This window comes from Haliotis rufescens, unplaced genomic scaffold (assembly GCF_023055435.1).
Source record: "Haliotis rufescens isolate VD_foot unplaced genomic scaffold, xgHalRufe1.0.p SCAF_3, whole genome shotgun sequence".
Taxonomy (NCBI): domain Eukaryota; kingdom Metazoa; phylum Mollusca; class Gastropoda; order Lepetellida; family Haliotidae; genus Haliotis; species Haliotis rufescens.
This window is the reverse complement of record NW_025964001.1, coordinates 46,702,245-46,726,613: the sequence shown is the minus strand read 5'-3', so window position 1 is coordinate 46,726,613 and position 24,369 is coordinate 46,702,245. Positions and strand designations below refer to the sequence as shown.

General features: G+C 42.0%; 1 protein-coding gene across 9 annotated transcripts in view; it reads right to left on the bottom strand.

The window, feature by feature from the left end:
* Window positions 1-24,369, bottom strand: part of LOC124118860 (centrosomal protein of 128 kDa-like) — a 104,152-nt gene that overhangs the window by 15,750 nt on the left and 64,033 nt on the right. For 8 of the 9 annotated variants that reach the window (XM_046481146.2, XM_046481152.2, XM_046481142.2 and 5 more), the window contains exons 24-29: window positions 19,086-19,163; window positions 17,727-17,786; window positions 11,222-11,393; window positions 10,674-10,723; window positions 8,282-8,305; window positions 3,371-3,487 (exon numbers count right to left, since the gene is read on the bottom strand). In XM_046481146.2, the coding sequence (XP_046337102.1) occupies window positions 3,371-3,487; window positions 8,282-8,305; window positions 10,674-10,723; window positions 11,222-11,393; window positions 17,727-17,786; window positions 19,086-19,163 (501 nt within the window). The remainder of the gene's footprint in view (window positions 1-3,370; window positions 3,488-8,281; window positions 8,306-10,673; window positions 10,724-11,221; window positions 11,394-17,726; window positions 17,787-19,085; window positions 19,164-24,369) is intronic. The other variant, XM_046481147.2, reaches the window with a different exon arrangement.

Below are 24,369 nucleotides of genomic sequence, written 5' to 3'. Positions count from 1 at the left end.
AAACGATATATATCTTGATTGTTACAGAGACACGTGACATCGAATAAGTTTCTTTGTACAGCTGCAGACGAGTGGGATATTAATTGTTCCTTTGCGTGGATATTCACGGATACATTCCTCGAACAAGGAAGCTGCCTAAAATTATACACATAAATTTGGTAGGTTGTAATTATTGTATTTGCATTTTGTTCTCCTTCATTTGCTGTAGCATTGAACCAATTCGTTCTTTTTCCTCTACGTCTTGGTCGGGAAATTCTTCAATGCGCAATAGACGTTGTTTTCACAAGTCTTTTCCTTTGTAAGCGTGTATATATTACCGTCAATTTATAAAATGTGATTCTTTCAGGCAATTTATAAAATGTGTAAATATTTCAGTCATTTTGACTGAAAAATCTGTCCAGATTGACTAAAACTGATTAAGACGATCAAAAGGGCCTAAAAACATCACAACAGATTATTAAAAAGGATAAGAAGCCAAACAAAATGGAAATGTACTTTTCAACGTAACATTTTCAGTCTCTTGGTGATGACATTTAACATCAAAATGTTTGGAATTCGTTATAATAATACAGATGGAAATGTTTTTCAGTCACTTTGTAAAATAACTGAATATTTAGGCGTTTAATAAATTTGAAAATGTTACACATTTTGACAGTAAAAAAATATAAACACTATAAAAAAAGCAATGCTCAGGTGAAATATTTACTTTGTGTTGCAAGTCAAAATAGTGTAAATGAAAATCGCAAAATTACCAAGCAAGTGACTTATCAAAACTTCGTCACTATTACTGATGCTACCCACAAAGATACCTACATTTCATTATTATCTTGAAAACTGTATTTCATTTTGTTGATCAATGTGTCCATACGCCCTTATTACTACCCATAAAAGTGACTAATGCGCTTACGAATGGCGCAGCAGAGGTCGCGAACTAGTCTAGATTTCTTCTATACATCCGGGTACTCACTGGGAAAAAAACAATAACAAAGGCAACAACCAGTCCTGGGGAATTGCTTTAGATGAGTGCCCCGTTAAGTGACTGAAGTCAACATTGTGCTACCAGCTGAAACATGGATAACTGGGCTATACTAGTTTTCTATTGTACAAATACCAAGCATGACTCATGTCCTTTGAATTTATTTCTCTATTGAATGCTGCAATTCAAATTATGAAAGGTCATAAATACTGAGTTACTTGCCAGCTTTAAGACATGTATAAGTGTTAATAATCGTTGAATAATATACCTTGCTATTATTTTTCTAAAATGCTCAGAAAAAACAACCTTCAGATGTTAGAACCATGTTGTAACCACATGCCCCACTTATACACGCAGCCAAGAGTTGAAGTATTGAAGATTGGTAACTTCATAACTTCCAAAATATATGTTTCAAACTTATACATCAGTACCTGTTGATGTATACTACTCGTCATAGGCTATGCCCAAATGGACCACTAACATTACACATCTTGATTAACTTTAATGAATATGCTTAAAATATTATTTTTTAAAAGGTCAGTGTACACCTGCATCAGCAAGCACTTGAAGTCCTTTGTGTTGAGAAAGTACTAAGCTAAAATCGGCACAGAATATTACTGGACCATACCGTCAACGATACTGGCATTACCTGAATATAAAACTTGGACTTCTATACAGAATCCAAAACCTTCAGGGTTAGTTTTAATTATCCTACATTGAAATAAATGAAATGAAAATGTAATATAGAAGCAAAGGCCGATGTAGAAGGTGTGTGCATGCAGCAAACATGTGTCTGTCTGTGTGTATGTGTGTCTGTATGTGTGTGTGTCTGTCACTGTGTGTGTTTGCTTGTGTCTGTGTGTGTCTGTTTGTGTCAAGTGTGTGTGTGTGTGTGTGTGTGCACACATGTCTCTGTGTGTGTTTGCTTGTGTCTGTCTCTGTGTCTGCATGTATCTCTGTGTGTGTCTATATATGTGTGTGTGTGTGTCTGTCTGTGTGTGTGTGTCTGTCTGTGTGTGTTTGCATGTGTCTCTCTGTGTGTCCATCTGTGTGTGAGCATGCCTGTCTGCTTGTGTCTGTGTCTCTCTGTGTGTTTGTATGTGTGTGTGCGCATATGTGTTTGTCTGTGTGTATGTGTGTGTGATTGCTTGTTTGTCTCTGTGTGTTTGGTGTATGTCTTTGTGTGTCTGCATGTCTGTCTGGGTGTGTGTGTGTCAGTCTGTGTGTATGTATATGTATGTGTGTATGTGTCTTTGTGTGCATGCACACATGTTGTCTGTGTGTGTGTCTGTCTGTCTGTGCATCTGTCTCTCTCTGTGTGTCAGTCTGTCTGTGTGTATGCCTGTGTGTGTTTGTGTCTCTCTGTGTATGTATGTATGTGTCTGTCTGTGTGTATGCCTGTGTGTGTCTGTGTGTCTTTGTGTGCATGCGCATATGTTCTGTCTGTCTGTGTGTCAGTCAGCAATGTGTCTGTGTGTCTGTATGTGTGTGTGTGAGTGCGCACATGTTGTCTGTGTGTGTCTGTATGTGTGTGTGTGAGTGCGCACATGTTGTCTGTGTGTGTTTGCTTGTGTCTGTCTGCATGTGTCTGTCTGTGTGTGTGGCTGTCCGTGTTTGCTTGTGTCTGTGTCTGCATGTCTGTCTCTGTGTATGTCTTTGTGTGTGTATCTGTGTGTCTGTACATGTGTTTGTGTCTTGTGTGTCTATCGCTCTGTCTGTGTGTGTGTGTGTGTGTGTGTGTGTGTGTGTGTGTGTGTGTGTGTCTGTGTGTGTATCTGCGTGATCGTGAGTGTCTGTCTTTGCATGTGTCTGTCTGTGTGATATGTGCGCCAGTTAAGCGCAATTTTCCTGTCGTAAACAAGAATGTATGTCGTATACCCTCGTCTTTCACATTTTAAAAAGGCAAGAGGAAACATTTGAAACAAACGCCTCCGTAATCTTAGATTTCCAAACTATCAAATATAAAGTTGAAAATTGACAGAACATTCAAGCTTTTAAGGTTTCTATCTCTTAAAACATGTTTACAGAAGTAGGAAGTTGGTAGTGAGACGTGATGTAGAGCTTTCTTTCCAAAATAGTGTGCAGAAGTAATAAATTGGAAGCGGTGTTTCATCTCGATATGGCTGAAATATTGCCAATGTGATGTTAAATTTCAGTCACTCACTGGAAGCGGTGTTGAGATTTCAAGCTTCGATCTTTCAAAACAGTTTTTGGAAGTGAGAAGTTGGGAGCAGTGTAGAGCTTTCAAGGTTTCCATCTTTCAAAACTAAAGTTTGAAACATGAATTGTCAAGTGTTATCCAGACCAAACTTGCATCATATTTCTTCCCTTCCAAAATAGTGTGTCAACCATTGTTAATGTTACTATATGTAGAATTAGTTGATGGAGTTGTACCATGATCTCCTCCATGTCTTCTATGATGTACTGCTTCTCCCGCTCAAACGTCAGCTCTTGTTCTACCTGCTTCACCTTCTGAAGATGAAGTTCATCTGCCAGGTCCAGAATGTGCTCCTGAAACAAAGACACTGTTGATGATATTGCATATTTCGAATGCACCTCTGGTAGAGACAATTTCGCACACTGTTCAGTGATATGTAGTCACATCAGTGGTTGAAAGCGTGCAAATGGTGACATACAATCTGTCAGGTCACATAATAATACAAACCAAACAACTAGTACTCGTGACCTTTCTGCTCTACACCCCTAACGGGTCACCTTTTAGAGGAATATATAGGAGTGTCTTATAATTAGAAGGAAAGGAGGGACTTTCCAGCAATATCATAGAGGTCTACCTGGACCTGGCAACCGTTTGGCCATACCACCTGTATCAGAATATCAAACATTCATTATTACAAAGACATAAAATGATCTTGTAAACACCTTAGCTCACCTAAATTTCTCTGGAATATTTATAGCAAGGAGATTAGAAGTTTCTATAAAATACATATATACACTGATATCTTTACACATTTACATCCAAAACAGATCACATGAACATCCAACAGTGATGTCTTGATATGACCCTGTGTCAAGCTAGCTACACCTCATGCTGACCTGTCAGTGTGACCCTGTGTTGAGCTACCTACACCTCATGCTGACCTGTCAGTGTGACCCTGTGTCAAGCTAGCTACACCTCATGCTGACCTGTCAGTGTGACCCTGTATTGAGCTAGCTACACCTCATGCTGACCTGTCAGTGTGACCCTGTGTCAAGCTAGCTACACCTCATGCTGACCTGTCAGTGTGACCCTGTGTCAAGCTAGCTACACCTCATGCTGACCTGTCAGTGTGACCCTGCGTCAAGCTAGCTACACCTCATGCTGACCTGTCCAGTGTGACCCTGTGTCAAGCTAGCTACACCTCATGCTGACCTGTCAGTGTGACCCTGTGTCAAGCTAGCTACACCTCATGCTGACCTGTCAGTGTGACCCTGCGTCAAGCTAGCTACACCTCATGCTGACCTGTCCAGTGTGACCCTGTGTCAAGCTAGCTACACCTAATGCTGACCTGTCAGGGTGACCCTGTGTTGACCTAGCTACACCTCATGCTGACCTATCATTGTGACCCTGTGTCAAGCTAGCTACACCTCATGCTGACCTGTCCAGTGTGACCCTGTGTCAAGCTAGCTACACCTAATGCTGACCTGTCAGGGTGACCCTGTGTTGACCTAGCTACACCTCATGCTGACCTGTCATTGTGACCCTGTGTCAAGCTAGCTACACCTCATGCTGACCTGTCAGGGTGACCCTGTGTCAAGCTAGCTACACCTCATGCTGACCTGTCAGTGTGACCCTGTGTCAAGCTAGCTACACCTCATGCTGACCTGTCAGTGTGACCCTGCGTCAAGCTAGCTACACCTCATGCTGACCTGTCCAGTGTGACCCTGTGTCAAGCTAGCTACACCTAATGCTGACCTGTCAGGGTGACCCTGTGTTGAGCTAGCTACACCTCATGCTGAACTATCATTGTGACCCTGTGTCAAGCTAGCTACACCTCATGCTGACCTGTCCAGTGTGACCCTGTGTCAAGCTAGCTACACCTCATGCTGACCTGTCAGGGTGACCCTGTGTTGAGCTAGCTACACCTCATGCTGACCTGTCATTGTGACCCTGTGTCAAGCTAGCTACACCTCATGCTGACCTGTCCAGTGTGACCCTGTGTCAAGCTAGCTACACCTAATGCTGACCTGTCAGGGTGACCCTGTGTTGACCTAGCTACACCTCATGCTGACCTGTCATTGTGACCCTGTGTCAAGCTAGCTACACCTCATGCTGACCTGTCAGTGTGACCCTGTGTCAAGCTAGCTACACCTCATGCTGACCTGTCAGGGTGACCCTGTGTTGACCTAGCTACACCTCATGCTGACCTGTCATTGTGACCCTGTGTCAAGCTAGCTACACCTCATGCTGACCTGTCATTGTGACCCTGTGTCAAGCTAGCTACACCTCATGCTGACCTGTCAGGGTGACCCTGTGTTGAGCTAGCTACACCTCTTGCTGACAGTACACAGTGCCCTCTAACCCCATATGTCGTAATGTTACTTTTGTTAATGTCTTTGGGAATGCCATCATAGTGAATTTTGAAAAGGTTTATGACTGACCATGTTTCCCAGATGAATTTACCTTTTTGTTTGTTTGATCTGATTGGTTCAGGATTGCAGAAGAACGGAAAATCAACCAACTTCTCCCTTACATTCTTACTATACCCATTACATGATAGTAGTAATGAAACAGAAATTCAAATTGACAAACAAAGAACATAATTCAGCAGGGAAGAGAGTATTCAGTGTCACGGCAGTCATCACTTGTTGGTAAACATAACGGTCAGTCGGTTGTGAGTTCAACTCCAAGCATGGTTGTGGTCACCTATGACAGTGGTGAGTTTTGACTGGTGGCAACGATAGTATAGAGAGCTCTCCGAACGTGCTATCGTTGTGAGGAGCTTGTGTTCAGATGTGACTGTGACCCTGTGTGGAGCTAGTTACACCTCGTTCTCACCTGACAGTGTGACCCTGTTTGAAGCTAGCTTCACCCCATGCTGACCTGACAACTGTCATAATCCCAGTGTGGATCACGGTGAAGCGGCATCATCTCACTTCAGCTCAGAAGTGGGCACAAGTCCCGTGTAGTGTGTCAACCAAAATACTCAATAGTTAAGATATTGGGAACTGATTGAAAATATCAAAAATTGGTATTTTACCTACTTTTATTATAATCATGATTAAAAACACAATTGAGTGATTTAATTTCTACTGCTGGTCTCATACTCAAGATAAGAATATTAACCTGTACTTCTAAAACAAACTGTGTTGGATAGTGATGCTAATGATTTTTCACCATAACCCTCCAGCAGAAAAAAGTAACTGTGCTTAAAGTGGTGTAAATGTTATATGTTATTGAAATAACAACATAATATTTGGTCATTCATCTGATTAATGTGTTATCATAACAAATTCATTGACAAAACCCATACCTGGTAACAGGAGACTGAGTGACATGCCCTAAAAAGGGTTGGTGTAACTGTTGTGGCCAGATGCCTTGTCCACATGACCACAGACATTAACCCCGTCAGCAAGCTGACAAGGTAAGCCTACTACTGGGACGACTCCACGCAGTGCTACATAACAACTCATTTAACAATGTCAATATCGGGTGTGACCATCACTTGGATTGAAACAGGTGAGAAAGCATATGCGCATTGAAGACATCAGATGATTGAAAATAGTCTGAGTGATGTTGTTCCAAATGTTGACCAAAGATTGGCCCAACTGAGCTAGCGTTACCAGCTGGTTCTGGACCTATCCTAAGCATCATTCTATCTCATCCCAGACATTTTCTATGGGGTTGAGGTCTGGAAATACAGTTGGCCATGGCAGTACAAAACTATTATATTAGTCTGTTACAACACGTGCAGTATCCTGCTACAACGTTTCTGCATTTGCACAAAGGATAGAACATGATTTCTGACAATGTAGTTCCTGTAGCATGCGCCATTCAAGTTGCCATTAACAATGATGAGTTGTGTGTCTACCATGAAAGGTGATGCCACCCCATACCATTACACTTTCACTCCCACACTGACGACATTGAGTAATGCAAGCATCGCTAAAACGTTGCTGTCTACACCATGCAAGCTTGGTGACCATGGCGGTGATGTTGATGCAAACTTGGGCATATCACTGGACAACACGAGGTTGTGTACATTGCTGCCACTATACCCAGGAATTGTCCGAGCTGTTAATGTGGCAGTTTGGTATTGATTCCATAGATGCACCAACCAAAAGTGGTTGTCTTGTTGATGTGACCTCACATGTGGACGTCTGGCTCATGGCAAGTCATGAGTGTTTCCATGCTGTAGATAATAGGGCTTTGACGCTACACCAACTGTGCGATACCTCACTCATGATCCGATATGTATCACAATACTTGCATGTGCTCTATTCTCTGGTGCGTAAGCCATCTTTTTCAAAGACAAGATAGCCAAATACCTGGCACACCGATGATTTACAGTTGGCAGTGTCAAATATGGCGCAAGGGATGACAATATTTACATTTTCATCACTTATTTTCCCTACTAATCAGTTTTTGGTGTACCAGTCATAAAAGCAAACATTTAAGGCAAGAATCGATACCTTTTTACTTGGTATGTGAATGTGATCAATGTATCGGTGTATTGTCACCTTAGATAACATCTCCAAAGAGACAATATTGTGTTTCGAGGAACATAAAAATGTACAGAATCTTTGTTTTGTGCCATTCCTGTCTGTAGCATACTTATGGCAAGTAGACACTGATTTTCAGCAAGCAATTACATTGCATAAGCGTTATTTACTATCAAACAAAACTGTTTTGATGAGCACCTAACAGCTTTACAATCATTGTGTGCTGTTCACATTAGAAAAACATGTGTACGAGTTTCATGCTCCCAACAAACACGTCAACATCCAAATTGTGCGCTGTGTATTAACATGCACGTGCAAATTGTTAATCACGACTTTGAAGTCGAGGATATGTCTTCATGAATTTGCATTGAAACATGCATTATTTTATTACAGAATAATTGCATTTTTGTTGAATATTATATGAAGCACAGTTACTTTTTTTTTTTGGTATCCATACACAATGTGTCATTTTGGGCTGTTTCATTAACAAACATACAAATACAGTCATTTACAAATAACCAGAGTTTTATCCTGTAATTAATGTATGTTAACATATCCGATACATATTCAATCATGACATGTGGGTGTGCATTAAACTCAAGGCCACACAGATTTAGTGCAGTTACACTTTCAGATGTAGCTCACCTGGAACAAGATTGTTGACCTCACCTACATCAGCAGTCAAGAGTAACAAGCAACATGTTTCTTACAGGACTAAAATCACACTGACATTCTACTTTAATGTAGACAAAGGTTGTACACTATTTGTATGAAGTAAGTAGAGGGAGTTGTACACACTATTTGTATGAAGTAAGTAGAGGAGGGTGTTGTACACACTATTTGTATGAAGTAAGTAGAGGAAGGAGTTGTACACACTATTTGTATGAAGTAAATAGAGGAGGGAGCTGTACACACTATTTGTATGAAGTAAGTAGAGGAGGGTGTTGTACACTCTATTTGTATGAAGTAAGTAGAGGAGGGAGTTGTACACACTATTTGTATGAAATAAGTAGAGGAAGATGTACACACTATTTGTATGAAGTAAGTAGAGGAGGGTGTTGTACACACTGTTTGCATGAAGTAAGTAGAGGAAGGAGTTGTACACACTATTTGTATGAAGTAAGTAGAGGAGGGAGTTGTACACACTATTTGTATGAAGTAATAAGAGGAAGGAGTTCTACACACTATTTGTATGAAGTAAGTAGAGGAAGGAGTTGTACACACTATTTGTATGAAGTTAGTAGAGGAAGGAGTTGTACACACTATTTGTATGAAGTAAGTAGAGGAAGGAGTTGTACACACTATTTGTATGAAGTAAGTAGAGGAAGGAGTTGTACACACTATTTGTATGAAGAAAGTAGAGGAGGGTGTTGTACACACTATTTGTATGAAGTAAATAGAGGAGGGTGTTGTACACACTATTTGTATGATGTAAGTAGAGGAGGGAGTTGTACACACTATTTGTATGAAGTAAGTAGAGGAAGGAGTTGTACACACTATTTGTATGAAGAAAGTAGAGGAGGGTGTTGTACACACTATTTGTATGAAGTAAGTAGAGGAGGGTGTTGTACACACTATTTGTATGAAGTAAGTAGAGGAGGGTGTTGTACACACTATTTGTATGATGTAAGTAGAGGAGGGTGTTGTACACACTATTTGTATGAAGTAAGTGGAGGAAGGCGTTGTACACACAACTTGTATGAAGTAAGTAGAGGGAGTTGTACACACTATGTGTATGAAGTAAGTAGAGGAAGGAGTTGTACACACTATTTGTATGAAGAAAGAAGAGGAAGGAGTTGTACACACTATTTTTTCGAAGTAAGTAGAGGAGGGTGTTGTACACACTATTTGTATGAAGTAAGTAGAGGAGGGTGTTGTACACACTATTTGTATGAAGTAAGTAGAGGAGGGAGCTGTACACACTATTTGTTTGAAGTAAGTAGAGGAGGGAGCTGTTCACACTATTTGTATGAAGTAAGTAGAGGAGGGTGTTGTACACACTATTTGTATGAAGTAAGTAGAGGAGGGAGTTGTACACACTATTTGTTTGAAGTAAGTAGAGGAGGGAGCTGTACACACTATTTGTATGAAGTAAGTAGAGGAGGGTGTTGTACACACTGTTTGCATGAAGTAAGTAGAGGAAGGAGTTGTACACACTATTTGTATGAAGTAAGTAGAGGAGGGAGTTGTACACACTATTTGTATGAAGTAAGAAGAGGAAGGAGTTGTACACACTATTTGTATGAAGTAAGTAGAGGAAGGAGTTGTACACACTATTTGTATGAAGTAAGTAGAGGAGGGTGTTGTACACACTATTTGTATGAAGTAAGTAGAGGAGGGTGTTGTACACACTATTTGTATGAAGTAAGTAGAGGAAGGAGTTGTACACACTATTTGTATGAAGTAAATAGAGGAGGGAGCTGTACACACTATTTGTATGAAGTAAGTAGAGGAGGGTGTTGTACACTCTATTTGTATGAAGTAAGTAGAGGAAGGAGTTGTACCCACTATTTGTATGAAGTAAGTGGAGGAAGGAGCTGTACACACTATTTGTATGATGTAAGTGGAGGAAGGAGTTGTACACACTTTTTGTATGAAGTAAGTGGAGGAAGGACTTGTACACACTATTTGTATGAAGTAAGTGGAGGAAGGAGTTGTACACACTACTTGTATGAAGTAAGTGGAGGAAGGAGTTGTACCCACTATTTGTATGAAGTAAGTGGAGGAAGGAGTTGTACCCACTATTTGTATGAAGTAAGTGGAGGAAGGAGTTGTTCAAACTATTTGTATGAAGTAAGTAGAGGAAGGAGTTGTACACACTATTTGTATGAAGGAAGTAGAGGAAGGAGTTGTACACACTATTTGTATGAAGTAAGTGGAGGAAGGAGTTGTACACACTTTTTGTATGAAGTAAGTGGAGGAAGGACTTGTACACACTATTTGTATGAAGTAAGTGGAGAAGGGACTTGTACACACTATTTGTATGAAGTAAGTGGAGAAGGGACTTGTACACACTATTTGTGACAGCAGGACTCACCTCCAGGGATTCAACAGCATTCTTGCTTTCTACCTCTTTGAAGGCTAGCTCTGCAACACATACAGACAAGGGTTAGCAAATAAGTACAATGTCAAGGAATGAGTGCACTGAACTTAATGTCACAATTAGCTGTTTCAATGAAGCTCATACCTAATACGTCTTATAGAATATATGGATTTGTGATAACATGAACTTGCTTGGTCACTGTGACAAATCCCACTAAATTTCATTGTAAAATGGTTTGTTTGCACATCAAAATACAGTTTTACAATATTCTATTGAGCACAACAGCATTTCAATGTTATGTAACAATTGTGTTAAGGACTAATATTATGACACATGATGTAATCAAGTGATAGTTGAAAGATTTACAGCATTTTATCAATTTTAAGGCTGTTACAAATTCAAGTTCTTTTTCATGGCCAGGCTGCGAAATTCAAGACCTTTTCAAGCATGTGTGAATCTTGGTCTAACAGGAGAAGATTTTACATAGAACACAACCTTTTTCACAAATTGACTTAATGATGGTGTATCTATGTAAGCTGTACCTTGTTTGGCAGCTGCTATGTCATCCAGTTCTTCATCTCGTTTGGCCAGCTCTGCCAACAGGAACTTCCTGTCCATATCAGTAGAAGTGAGAGCTTGTCTGAACTCCTGCCGTAGCCGCTGCTCCCTCAGGATCCTGTCTCGCAGCTCCATACGCATCCACTTGAGTTTGCCCTACAACACCACCAGGAGGAATAAGAACCTGAGGTAGGTATTTTACTTCAGGTTGCAAGAGTGAGAGTGAGTGTAAGTGGCGATGATAGATACTAACAGAAAAAAGTAACTAAAGTTAAACAAAAATACATTTATTCTGAAATGCATCTTTCTATACATATTCATGAAGACATCTCAACTTTAAGGTTGTGATTCACAATTTGCATGTGCATGTTCATGCATGGTGGACAATTTGGATGTTTGCGTGTTTGTTGGGAGCATGATACTCACACACGTCTTCTGAATGTGTATACTGTCTACACTCAGTCCTACACCACGGTCAAATATACTGTCTACACTCAGTCCTATATCACTGTCAAATACACTGTCTACACTCAGTCCTACACCACGGTCAAATACACTGTCTACATCTAGTCCTACACCACGGTCAAATACACTGTCTACACCCAGTCCTACATCACTGTCAAATACACTGTCGACACTCAGTCCTACACCACGGTCAAATATACTGTCTACATCTAGTCCTACACCACGGTCAAATACACTGTCTACATCTAGTCCTACAACCCGGTCAAATAAACTGTCTACACTCAGTCCTACACCACGGTCAAATATACTGTCTACATCTAGTCCTACACCACGGTCAAATACACTGTCTACACTCAGTCCTACATCACGGTCAAATACACTGTCTACACTCAGTCCTACACCACGGTCAAATAAACTGTCTACACTCAGTCCTACACCACTTTCAAATACACTGTCTACATCTAGTCCTACACCACGGTCAAATACACTGTCTACACCCAGTCCTATATCACTGTCAAATATACTGTCTACACCCAGTCCTACATCACTGTCAAATACACTGTCTACACTCAGTCCTACACCACGGTCAAATACACTGTCTACATCTAGTCCTACATCACGGTCAAATACACTGTCTACACTCAGTCCTACACCACTTTCAAATACACTGTCTACATCTAGTCCTACACCACGGTCAAATACACTGTCTACACCCAGTCCTACATCACTGTCAAATATACTGTCTACACCCAGTCCTACATCACTGTCAAATACACTGTCTACACTCAGTCCTACACCACGGTCAAATACGATGTCTACATCTAGTCCTACACCACAGTCAAATACACTGACTACACCCAGTCCTACATCACTGTCAAATATACTGTCTACACCCAGTCCTACATCACTGTCAAATACACTGTCTACACTCAGTCCTACACCACGGTCAAATACACTGTCTACATCTAGTCCTACACCACAGTCTAATACACTGTCTACATCTAGTCCTACATCACTGTCAAGTACACTGTCTACACTCAGTCCTACACCACGGTCAAATACACTGTCTACATCTAGTCCTACATCACTGTCAAATACACTGTCTACATCTAGTCCTACACCACAGTCAAATACACTGTCTACATCTAGTCCTACACCACGGTCAAATACACTGTCTACATCTAGTCCTACACCACAGTCAAATACACTGTCTACATCTAGTCCTACACCACGGTCAAATACACCGTCTACATCTAGTCCTACATCACTGTCAAATACACTGTCTACATCTAGTCCTACACCACAGTCAAATACACTGTCTACATCTAGTCCTACATCACTGTCAAATATACTGTTGACACTCAGTCCTACACCACGGTCAAATACACTGTCTACACTCAGTCCTACACCACGGTCAAATATACTGTCTACATCTAGTCCTACACCACGGTCAAACATACTGTCTACACTCAGTCCTACACCACGGTCAAATACACTGTCGACACTCAGTCCTACATCACTGTCTACACCCAGTACTACAACACTGTCTACATCCAGTCCTACATCACTGTCTACACCGAGTCCTACATCATGGTCCACACGCAGTCCTACAACACTGTCTACACCCAGGCCTACACTACTGTCTACACCCAGTCCTACAACACTGTCTACACCCAGTCCTACAACACTGTCTACAAACAGTACTACAACACTGTCCACACCCAGGCCTACAACACTGTCTACACCCAGCCCTACAACACTGTCTACACCCAGTCCTACAACACTGTCTACAAACAGTACTACAACACTGTCTACACCCAGTCCTACATCACTGTCCACACCCAGTCCTACATCACTGTCTACACCCAGTCCTACAAAACTGTCTACACCCAGTCCTACAACACTGTCCACATCCAGTCCTACATCACTGTCCACACCCAGTCCTACAACACTGTCTACACCCAGTCCTACAACACTGTCTACACCCAGTCCTACATCACTGTCTACACCCAGTCCTACAAAACTGTCTACACCCAGTCCCACAACACTGTCTACACCCAGTCCTACATCACTGTCCACACCCAGTCCTACATCACTGTCCACACCCAGTCCTACAAAACTGTCTACACCCAGTCCTACAACACTGTCCACACCCAGTCCTACAAAACTGTCTACACCCAGTCCTACAACACTGTCCACACCCAGTCCTACATCACTGTCCACACCCAGTCCTACAACACTGTCTAAACCCAGTCCTACAACACTGTCTACACCCAGTCCTACAACACTGTCTACACCCAGTCCTACAACACTGTCCACACCCAGTCCTACATCACTGTCCACACCCAGTCCTACATCACTGTCTACACCGTCCTACAAAACTGTCTACACCCAGTCCTACAACACTGTCCACACCCAGTCCTACAACACTGTCCACACCCAGTCCTACATCACTGTCCACACCCAGTCCTACATCACTGTCTACACCCAGTCCTACAACACTGTCTACACCCAGTCCTACAACACTGTCCACACCCAGTCCTACAACACTGTCCACACCCAGTCCTACATCACTGTCTACACCGAGTCCTACATCACTGTCCACACCGAGTCCTACAACACTGTCTACACCGAGTCCTACATCACTGTCCACACCCAGTCCTACAACACTGTCTACACCGAGTCCTACATCACTGTCCACACCCAGTCCTACATCACTGTCTACACCCAGTCCTACAAAACTGTCTACACCCAGTCCTACAACACTGTCCACATCCAGTCCTACATCACTGTCCACACCCAGTCCTACAACACTGTCTACACCCAGTCCTACATCACTGTCTACACCCAGTCCTACAAAACTGTCTACACCCAGTCCCACAACACTGTCCACACCCAGTCCTACAACACTGTCTACACCCAGTCCTACATCACTGTCCACACCCAGTCCTACATCACTGTCCACACCCAGTCCTACAAAACTGTCTACACCCAGTCCTACAACACTGTCCACACCCAGTCCTACAAAACTGTCTACACCCAGTCCTACAACACTGTCCACACCCAGTCCTACATCACTGTCCACACCCAGTCCTACAACACTGTCTAAACCCAGTCCTACAACACTGTCTACACCCAGTCCTACAACACTGTCTACACCCAGTCCTACATCACTGTCTACACCCAGTCCTACAAAACTGTCTACACCCAGTCCCACAACACTGTCCACACCCAGTCCTACAACACTGTCTACACCCAGTCCTACATCACTGTCCACACCCAGTCCTACATCACTGTCCACACCCAGTCCTACAAAACTGTCTACACCCAGTCCTACAACACTGTCCACACCCAGTCCTACAAAACTGTCTACACCCAGTCCTACAACACTGTCCACACCCAGTCCTACATCACTGTCCACACCCAGTCCTACAACACTGTCTAAACCCAGTCCTACAACACTGTCTACACCCAGTCCTACAACACTGTCTACACCCAGTCCTACAACACTGTCCACACCCAGTCCTACATCACTGTCCACACCCAGTCCTACATCACTGTCTACACCGTCCTACAAAACTGTCTACACCCAGTCCTACAACACTGTCCACACCCAGTCCTACAACACTGTCTACACCCAGTCCTACATCACTGTCTACACCCAGTCCTACAAAACTGTCTACACCCAGTCCCACAACACTGTCCACACCCAGTCCTACAACACTGTCTACACCCAGTCCTACATCACTGTCCACACCCAGTCCTACAAAACTGTCTACACCCAGTCCTACAACACTGTCCACACCCAGTCCTACAAAACTGTCTACACCCAGTCCTACAACACTGTCCACACCCAGTCCTACATCACTGTCCACACCCAGTCCTACAACACTGTCTAAACCCAGTCCTACAACACTGTCTACACCCAGTCCTACAACACTGTCTACACCCAGTCCTACAACACTGTCCACACCCAGTCCTACATCACTGTCCACACCCAGTCCTACATCACTGTCTACACCGTCCTACAAAACTGTCTACACCCAGTCCTACAACACTGTCCACACCCAGTCCTACAACACTGTCCACACCCAGTCCTACATCACTGTCCACACCCAGTCCTACATCACTGTCTACACCCAGTCCTACAACACTGTCTACACCCAGTCCTACAACACTGTCCACACCCAGTCCTACAACACTGTCCACACCCAGTCCTACATCACTGTCTACACCGAGTCCTACATCACTGTCCACACCGAGTCCTACAACACTGTCTACACCGAGTCCTACATCACTGTCCACACCCAGTCCTACAACACTGTCTACACCGAGTCCTACATCACTGTCCACACCCAGTCCTACATCACTGTCTACACCCAGTCCTACAAAACTGTCTACACCCAGTCCTACAACACTGTCCACATCCAGTCCTACATCACTGTCCACACCCAGTCCTACAACACTGTCTACACCCAGTCCTACAACACTGTCTACACCCAGTCCTACATCACTGTCTACACCCAGTCCTACAAAACTGTCTACACCCAGTCCTACAAAACTGTCTACACCCAGTCCTACAACACTGTCCACACCCAGTCCTACAACACTGTCTACACCCAGTCCTACATCACTGTCCACACCCAGTCCTACATCACTGTCCACACCCAGTCCTACAAAACTGTCTACACCCAGTCCTACAACACTGTCTACACCCAGTCCTACAAAACTGTCTACACCCAGTCCTACAACACTGTCCACACCCAGTCCTACATCACTGTCCACACCCAGTCCTACAACACTGTCTACACCCAGACCTACAACACTGTCTACACCCAGTCCTACAAAACTGTCTACACCCAGTCCTACAACACTGTCCACACCCAGTCCTACATCACTGTCCACACCCAGTCCTACATCACTGTCTACACCGTCCTACAAAACTGTCTACACCCAGTCCTACAACACTGTCCACACCCAGTCCTACATCACTGTCCACACCCAGTCCTACATCACTGTCTACACCCAGTCCTACAACACTGTCTACACCCAGTCCTACATCACTGTCTACACCCAGTCCTACAACACTGTCTACACCCAGTCCTACAACACTGTCCACACCCAGTCCTACAACACTGTCCACACCCAGTCCTACAACACTGTCTACACCCAGTCCTACAACACTGTCCACACCCAGTCCTACAACACTGTCCACACCCAGTCCTACATCACTGTCTACACCGAGTCCTACATCACTGTCCACACCGAGTCCTACAACACTGTCTACACCGAGTCCTACATCACTGTCCACACCCAGTCCTACAACACTGTCTACACCGAGTCCTACATCACTGTCCACACCCAGTCCTTCAACACTGTCTACACCCAGTCCTTCAACACTGTCTACACCCAGTCCTACTTTTAAAATTTGGAAATTGAACAGACATTTGCTGCAGATCTGGGGCTGAATATGAGCCTAATCACATGTTCCAGATCCAGATCATAGAATTACGATGGAAAGTAAAAAAACAAATTTAATTTCCCTGTCCATTGGTGTATAATAAATTATTAACTGATCCATGCCCTGCCTGACAGGTGTGGATCAAAGTAATGTGTTCTCACTCTCAGCAATGGTGACTTATCAATTGACCAATATACCATTACATCCGACATGTCCCGCATTTTCACTCACCACATGCAGTTTGACAACCAAAAAATAACCCACAACAAAATGTGTATCACATTCCTCTTTAGATCTTTTTGACAAACAACTGGTATCAAAATATCCCAAACCAAATTCATCACCCACGCAATTGAGTTCCGGCAGCAGAGACGCCATAGCGATCAGCCAGTGGCTGTCCCTTCTAACGTCAAAAACAAAAACAGAAGCTAGGAAGCGGGGATCAGTCTATTGTGAATCATTTGAAGGCTTTTCCCATGCAATCAGTTCAACTAAACATCTTGATTGGACAAATCGTACCTGCTTGGACATGGCAGTCTTTAAAAAAAGGCTTACACACATACCTTCATCTCTGTGACCAGGTACATGATAGTCTTTGCTCCTTTTGTCAAACCATTGATGGGCTGAAAGTACAACCAGAGAAAAGTTTTATGTAAAGATTATCTCTGAAAGATATCCCTGAGACTCACCTGGTACTTGGACCTTGCTGTCAAGATCACAGATAAGTTTATTTATATTAATTGGATGATAGTACTTTAGATAGAGTTATTATGGTACGGTTAAATTAGCATATTAAGCTTGGGGGGTTGTCGTTAGATACTGTCAGGTAATACGATGGGAGCAGGTCAGATTCAGGGAAGCATAACTAGGGATGGCTGGGGAATTAATTGGTGTAATAATAGGGAGGTCAGGGGTAGCTTGGGTAATGGGAGTCAGTTTAAATAGCAGGGCAGAGTAATAATTTGCCACAATCAGTATTTTTCTCCTACAAGGTTCCAGAAATGGACTGACATTGTGAAAGCCTCTCACACTGGTTGACGTAAGTCTTTGCATTTATTTGTTTCGTGTAGGATTGTGTATATTGAGGACAGATGTAATCATATGCATATATTGTAATAATGAGTAGCAGCTTACCAAAAAATATGAAAGTACAAACTCAGTGATTTGTGATCTCGGAGTATTGACGCTATGTTATATGTATTGTAAGGTATTGACATGTACCTAAGTGATTGGAGTTGCTGATATTATATTGTAGTGTCCCAGTATTGGCCGGTGATTCTTGTAGTCAATTAAGGAGGAGAGAAGTACCTCCAATACCACATAAGGACATAAGTGTCTCTGATACTTCATAAGGATAGGCGTACCTCCATGGCAGTGTGTAATGTAGGATGAACACAGCCATGACATCCATGTAACACAGGCCCCCTCAACTCAGTGGGGGAACCATCGCATGGGGGTGATAACACAACATCAAGATACAGACTAAGTGTCCTCTTGTGGACTAAAACAGTGCAGTGACATTGAACGTACATAAATGTGTACCAGGTACCAGGACACTGCCTCCATGTCATGACACTCACCTGGTACTTGGACACTGCCTCCATTTCATGCCACTCACCTGGTACTTGGACACTGCCTCCATGTCATGACACTCACCTGGTACTTGGACACTGCCTCCATGTCATGACACTCACCTGGTACTTGGACACTGCCTCCATGTCATGACACTCACCTGGTACTTGGACACTGCCTCCATGTCATGACACTCACCTGGTACTTGGACACTGCCTCCATGTCATGACACTCACCTGGTACTTGGACACTGCCTCCATGTCATGACACTCACCTGGTACTTGGACACTGCCTCCATGTCATGCTACTCACCTGGTACTTGGACACTGCCTCCTAGTCATGCCACTCACCTGGTACTTGGACACTGCATCCAGTTTTCCTGCCTCCAACACTGCCTCCACTTCAAGTGCCATCTCCTGGACAATATGCTGCGGATAGGACATCTCATTATAGCATGGTCTCAAAGCAGTCAAACTCAGTCACCATCAATCTCAGTGAATGTTACCCACAACTATGACTCATGGCTATGACCCTAAGTATATATACATAGTTTACAGAGAATGCAATGTCTTTCTGCATTTGAGAAGGTACAAATGAATAGCATCAGACAAGTGGAACATTTACCTAATGCTCTGAAAAGAACACTCCCTTTGTATATTATGAAGACGTTTGTATGAATGGTGACATGTTTCTATCTTCTTTACTTTGAAATACTTCACTTCTTGTCAAACCACATGCTGCCAAGCTCATACGTATCAGTACAGATACGACTGAGAGGAGCTTTCTATTCTAACAATCAACAGTCAACACAGTAAACCTATGTCTGCATTCCACAGTAGAGTCACATTAATCATTTGTACTATTTGGGCGCTTGTTTTAACAGGTGCTAATAATAATGTCTAATGTAAATGTAATCTCAAGTGGATTATTGCCTGAGGTGGATCTATATGCCTGTAGGATGAATGCCTTAACCCAAAAGAGGAAGAAACAAATGTTTCCATTGTCTCCTTATGTAACCCTGGCACAATAGGTCATCTGTATCTTCCTATACCTGGATCATAGCCAATGTGAACCAGCAGTTCTCTTTATGCACTTGCTGATTCTTAGCAACAAAGTCCCACATCAGACCGAGATGTACAGTCCAACTAGGTATTCTGTGAAGCTGCACTTGCGTAAAGTTTAATGCATGCACTTCACCGATGCGTGCAGCTGCAATCAAAGCAGTCATCTGACAAATATACAGCTTTCTGTGCAAGAAACTGCATTGATGCTTCAGCTAAGTGTTGTAAAACCACACCCAGATCCCATGAGGTCTGATGCTCTGATCCTCAACATGAAGGCTTTAAGCACTGCCTGAAAATAGTAACCGTGTTTCATATATCTTTCAATACATATTATTAAAAATTGTGTCCATTGGAAGCATGATACTCCCACACATTTTCTGAATGTGAACAGCACACAATGATTGTTCAGCTATCAGGTGCTCATAAAAAAACTTTTGTTTAAGCTGAATAATGCTTGAGCAATGCCACGGCTTGCTGAAAATCATTTTAATGTTCATGGAGACACAATATCATCTCTTTGGAGATTTTATCTACGGCAGGGCAACACTCATGCTTTGTCACTGGCCAGTCGTCCACAAGGCAACCATATTTGGTTGGTGCATCTTACAGAATTCATACCAAACTGCCACATTAACAGCTCAACCAATTCCTGGGTTGAGACCAATGGGTGTCAGAACCATAACAACTTCTGGTCCTGATGTCCAGTGATAAGCCCTAGTTTGTTTCCACGTCACCGTCAGGTAGTAACACATAGAATCCTGTGTGCAAATGACATCGAAATGAATCCCGGACTACTGACGTTAGCAGAAGTCAAAGATACCATTTTGAAGGAAATCCAATGCGTGAAATGTGACCTCAGAAGACAGATAACCACACTTTCAAATGAGGTTCAAGCTTTGAGTACCAGATTTAATAACATTGAATCAAAGATGACCAATCTCCAGAGTGACATGGAAACTGTACAACACAATCAGAGATAATGTACAAGGACGTTGGTTTGATCTCCGGCAAGATAGTAATGGTGGAAGAGAAACTAGCACGGTTCGATGGCGAGATCGACAAGCTAGAGGCATTTAGCAGGCGTGACAACGTTATCCTCTATAACATGACAGAGGAAACAGGGGAGACGCACACTGATTGCAAGGTCAAGGTACTAGATATCTTGAACAGCCATGTTCAGACCAAGACATGGGTTAGTGATGACGTCATCGTGAGGATACCTCTAAACCAAGACCGCTCATTGCTAAAAGACGGCTATCTGATGACAAGATTGAAGAATTGAAAGCTCGAACAACACTCAAGAATATCAGCTATGGAGTCTCAAGTGACTTAACTATCCGCCAACGTGAACAACTAAAAGCCGTGAAAGATAGAGGACATATTGGATATTTCAAGAATGGTAAGCTGTTAACTAAACCACGTAATGATGAACATAATCATGACACACAAATCAGAGAGCTCCAAACGACAATTTAGGAGTACCTCACAGCGTGGTGGCTACCATAGGAAATAAAAATCTGGCCAGGGCCAGTATTCGACACAGAATGGAAATAACTCAAACACCAGCAACGAATAAACATTTGTCATTGTTGTCCTGGAACATTTGTTGCCTACATAAAATGTTTGATGATTGTGACTTTATTGCCTACCACCAATCGTTTGATATTGTGTGTCTCTTGGAGACATTTTTATCAGATTTCCCAGACTTAAACTGGCTACTAGTTAAAACATAGTTTTCAGGTAGATGTTCTGGTAGTGTGTGTCTCTGCGTTAGGCAAGATGTTGTGAACCAGTGCATGCACCTTAGCTGCGATTTAGAAAACTTCATATGTTTAAAATTTCCAAAATCTGTGTTTAATTTAAAATTTGATTTAATGTTGTTGTGTACATATGTCCCTCCAGCAGGTTCTACATTTTACAATGGGAGAACTGATTCAGGTTGCCTTATTGATAAACTGGTAAATCTGCTGGGGTTAATTGTGTTATTAAGTACTTATTACCTGATATTATGCCTTTTCTGGTTAAATGTTTCAATCGTTTTTTTGATACAGGTGTTTTTCCTTCTGTCTGGTCAAAATCTATTATTATTCCGTTATTCAAGAATGGTAACGTAAACAATCCTGACAATTACTGGAGTATATCTCTCACTAGTATTCTTGGTAAAGCATTTACCTCTATCATCAATAATAGATTAACACTGTGGTCAAATATGAGAGATTTGATCCCTGAAACACAAGAGGGATTTAGAAAGGACTATTCGACTTTTGACCACATATTTACTTTGTATGCAGTCATTGAGAAATATTTATCATACAGAAAACGTAAGTTATATGTGTTGTTGTGTTTGTTGATTTTAAAAAGGCATTTGATTCTGTAAATAGAGCTAAATTGTGGAGCTGTTTGAAAAATAAGGGTTTAGGAGGCAAAATGCTTGTCATTGTTAAATCAATGTATGCAAATGTAAAATCATGTGTTCGCTATGGTGATACTAAAAGTGACTTTTTTTATTGTCCGATAGGCTTACGCCAAGGATGTGTTTTAAGTCCTATAATTTTCTTATTTTTTATAAATGGTGAGGTGAGGTGTGTGTGTGGCTGCTTGTACTAGTCCGGACTGATGCCGATTTATAGTGCTAGAACACTGAGATACCATGCCGCAGTTTAACATGAATACCCCACAAGGACACAGTATACTGACTCTGAGCCAACCAGTCCTTGTATTAGCCCTTTAATGCCGAACGCCAGACAGGGTAACAACATGTACCATCTTTTAATGTCTTTTGGTATGACACGGCCGGGGATCGAACCCCGGACCTTCCGCTTTCCGGGCGGACGCTCTACCACTAGACCACGGAGGCATTTTTTTATAAATGAGTTATATGTTGATATCATGCAGTCTGGTAGTCATGGCGTCCAGCTCTTCCCTGACATATTGGAACTTTTCATGCTACTTTTTGCAGATGATGTGATTTTGATGTCAAGTACTATTATTGGTCTACAGAAGCAGCTTCACATACCTTCGCAATATTCAGATAAATGGAAACTTAGTGTTAATCTTGATAAAACACATATTGTTATATTTCATAGAGGTTGTCGAGTCGCCGCAAGAGAGAAATGTTTTTTTAAAGGTAAATGTATTAATGTTGTGAATGAATACAAATACCTTGGCATATTGTTTACTCACACACTGAATCTGAATAAGTCTGTAATTAATCTCACAAATAGAGCAAAGAAAGCTCAGTTACAAGTCCACTCTGTTATCTCTAAGCTTGGAGTTATTTCACCGAAAATGTATTTTAAATTATTTGATTCTCAAATACAACCTATTTTAATATAGGGGTCTGAGATATGGGGTTGTAAAGAGTTCTATACAATTGAAAAGGTTCATCTCCTCGCTTGTAAAAAGTTTTTGAATGTTGGTATGTCAACACCAAGTAATATGGTTCATGCAGAATGCGGGAGATTCCCATTGTACATTATATCTTACACTCGTTGCTTGAAGTATTGGTGTAAAATAATAATTATGCCTGAACACCGTTTACCTAAGAAAGCCTACAACATGCTTGTACACCTCGATAGTCTTGGAAAGAACACATGGGCTTCTTCTATACGTACATTGCTTTTTACATATGGCTTTGGTTTCATTTAGCTGTCCCAGACAATTGGTAATGCAAATGTTTTCATTAAGTACTTTCGCATGCGTGCCATTGATATGTTTCATCAGAAATGGCATTCAGATATTTATGAAAGTTCAAGATGTGATACTTATCGCCAGTTCAAGTCATTGCTTGAACCAGAATCTTATTTGTCAAACTTACGGTATAGGAATTTTCGTAACATCATTATTAGTTTTAGACTTGGCCTGAATGATTTAAAAATTAACACAGGGAGATTTTCATCTATTGAGAAATCCCTAAGGTTACGCCCATTCTGTGACAGTGTTGTCGAAGATGAATACCATTTTATGTATATTTGCCCTATATACGAAAATCTAAGAAACAAGTACTTACCGTAGTGGTCTTTATCTCATTTTAATGCTATAACATTGTCTTCATTACTGTCCTGCAAGGATCTTCTAACACAAAATCAACTGGCTTAGTACATACATCTTGCGTTTTTGTTACGAAGTGAATTGTTACCTTGACTTTGTATCTTATAAAATATGTTATGTTACTCCGTTGTATCTGGGCATGTGGCCTTTCATACAATAAACAAGGAATTGAATTGAAGACAAAACTGGAACAGTATACTGTTCACTGATGAGTCCAGGTTTCATCTGCACAACTCTGATGGTCGTGTAAAGGCCTTCAGGCGTTCAGGAGAACATTTTAGCAATGCTTGCACTACTCAACTTTGAGAGATAACGTCTTGGATGAGATGGAAATGACAACTATGATGGGACAATGTTTGGCTGACATTTGGAACAACATACCCCAGGCTGTTTTTAATCATCTGGTGTCTTCAAAGTACCACCACCGCTCGCCTGTATCATGCCTTAACTAATTTTACTCATGCTGATGTGGTCCATCACACGTGGATTCATTCAGATGCACTTGTCGATGAATTTAAGA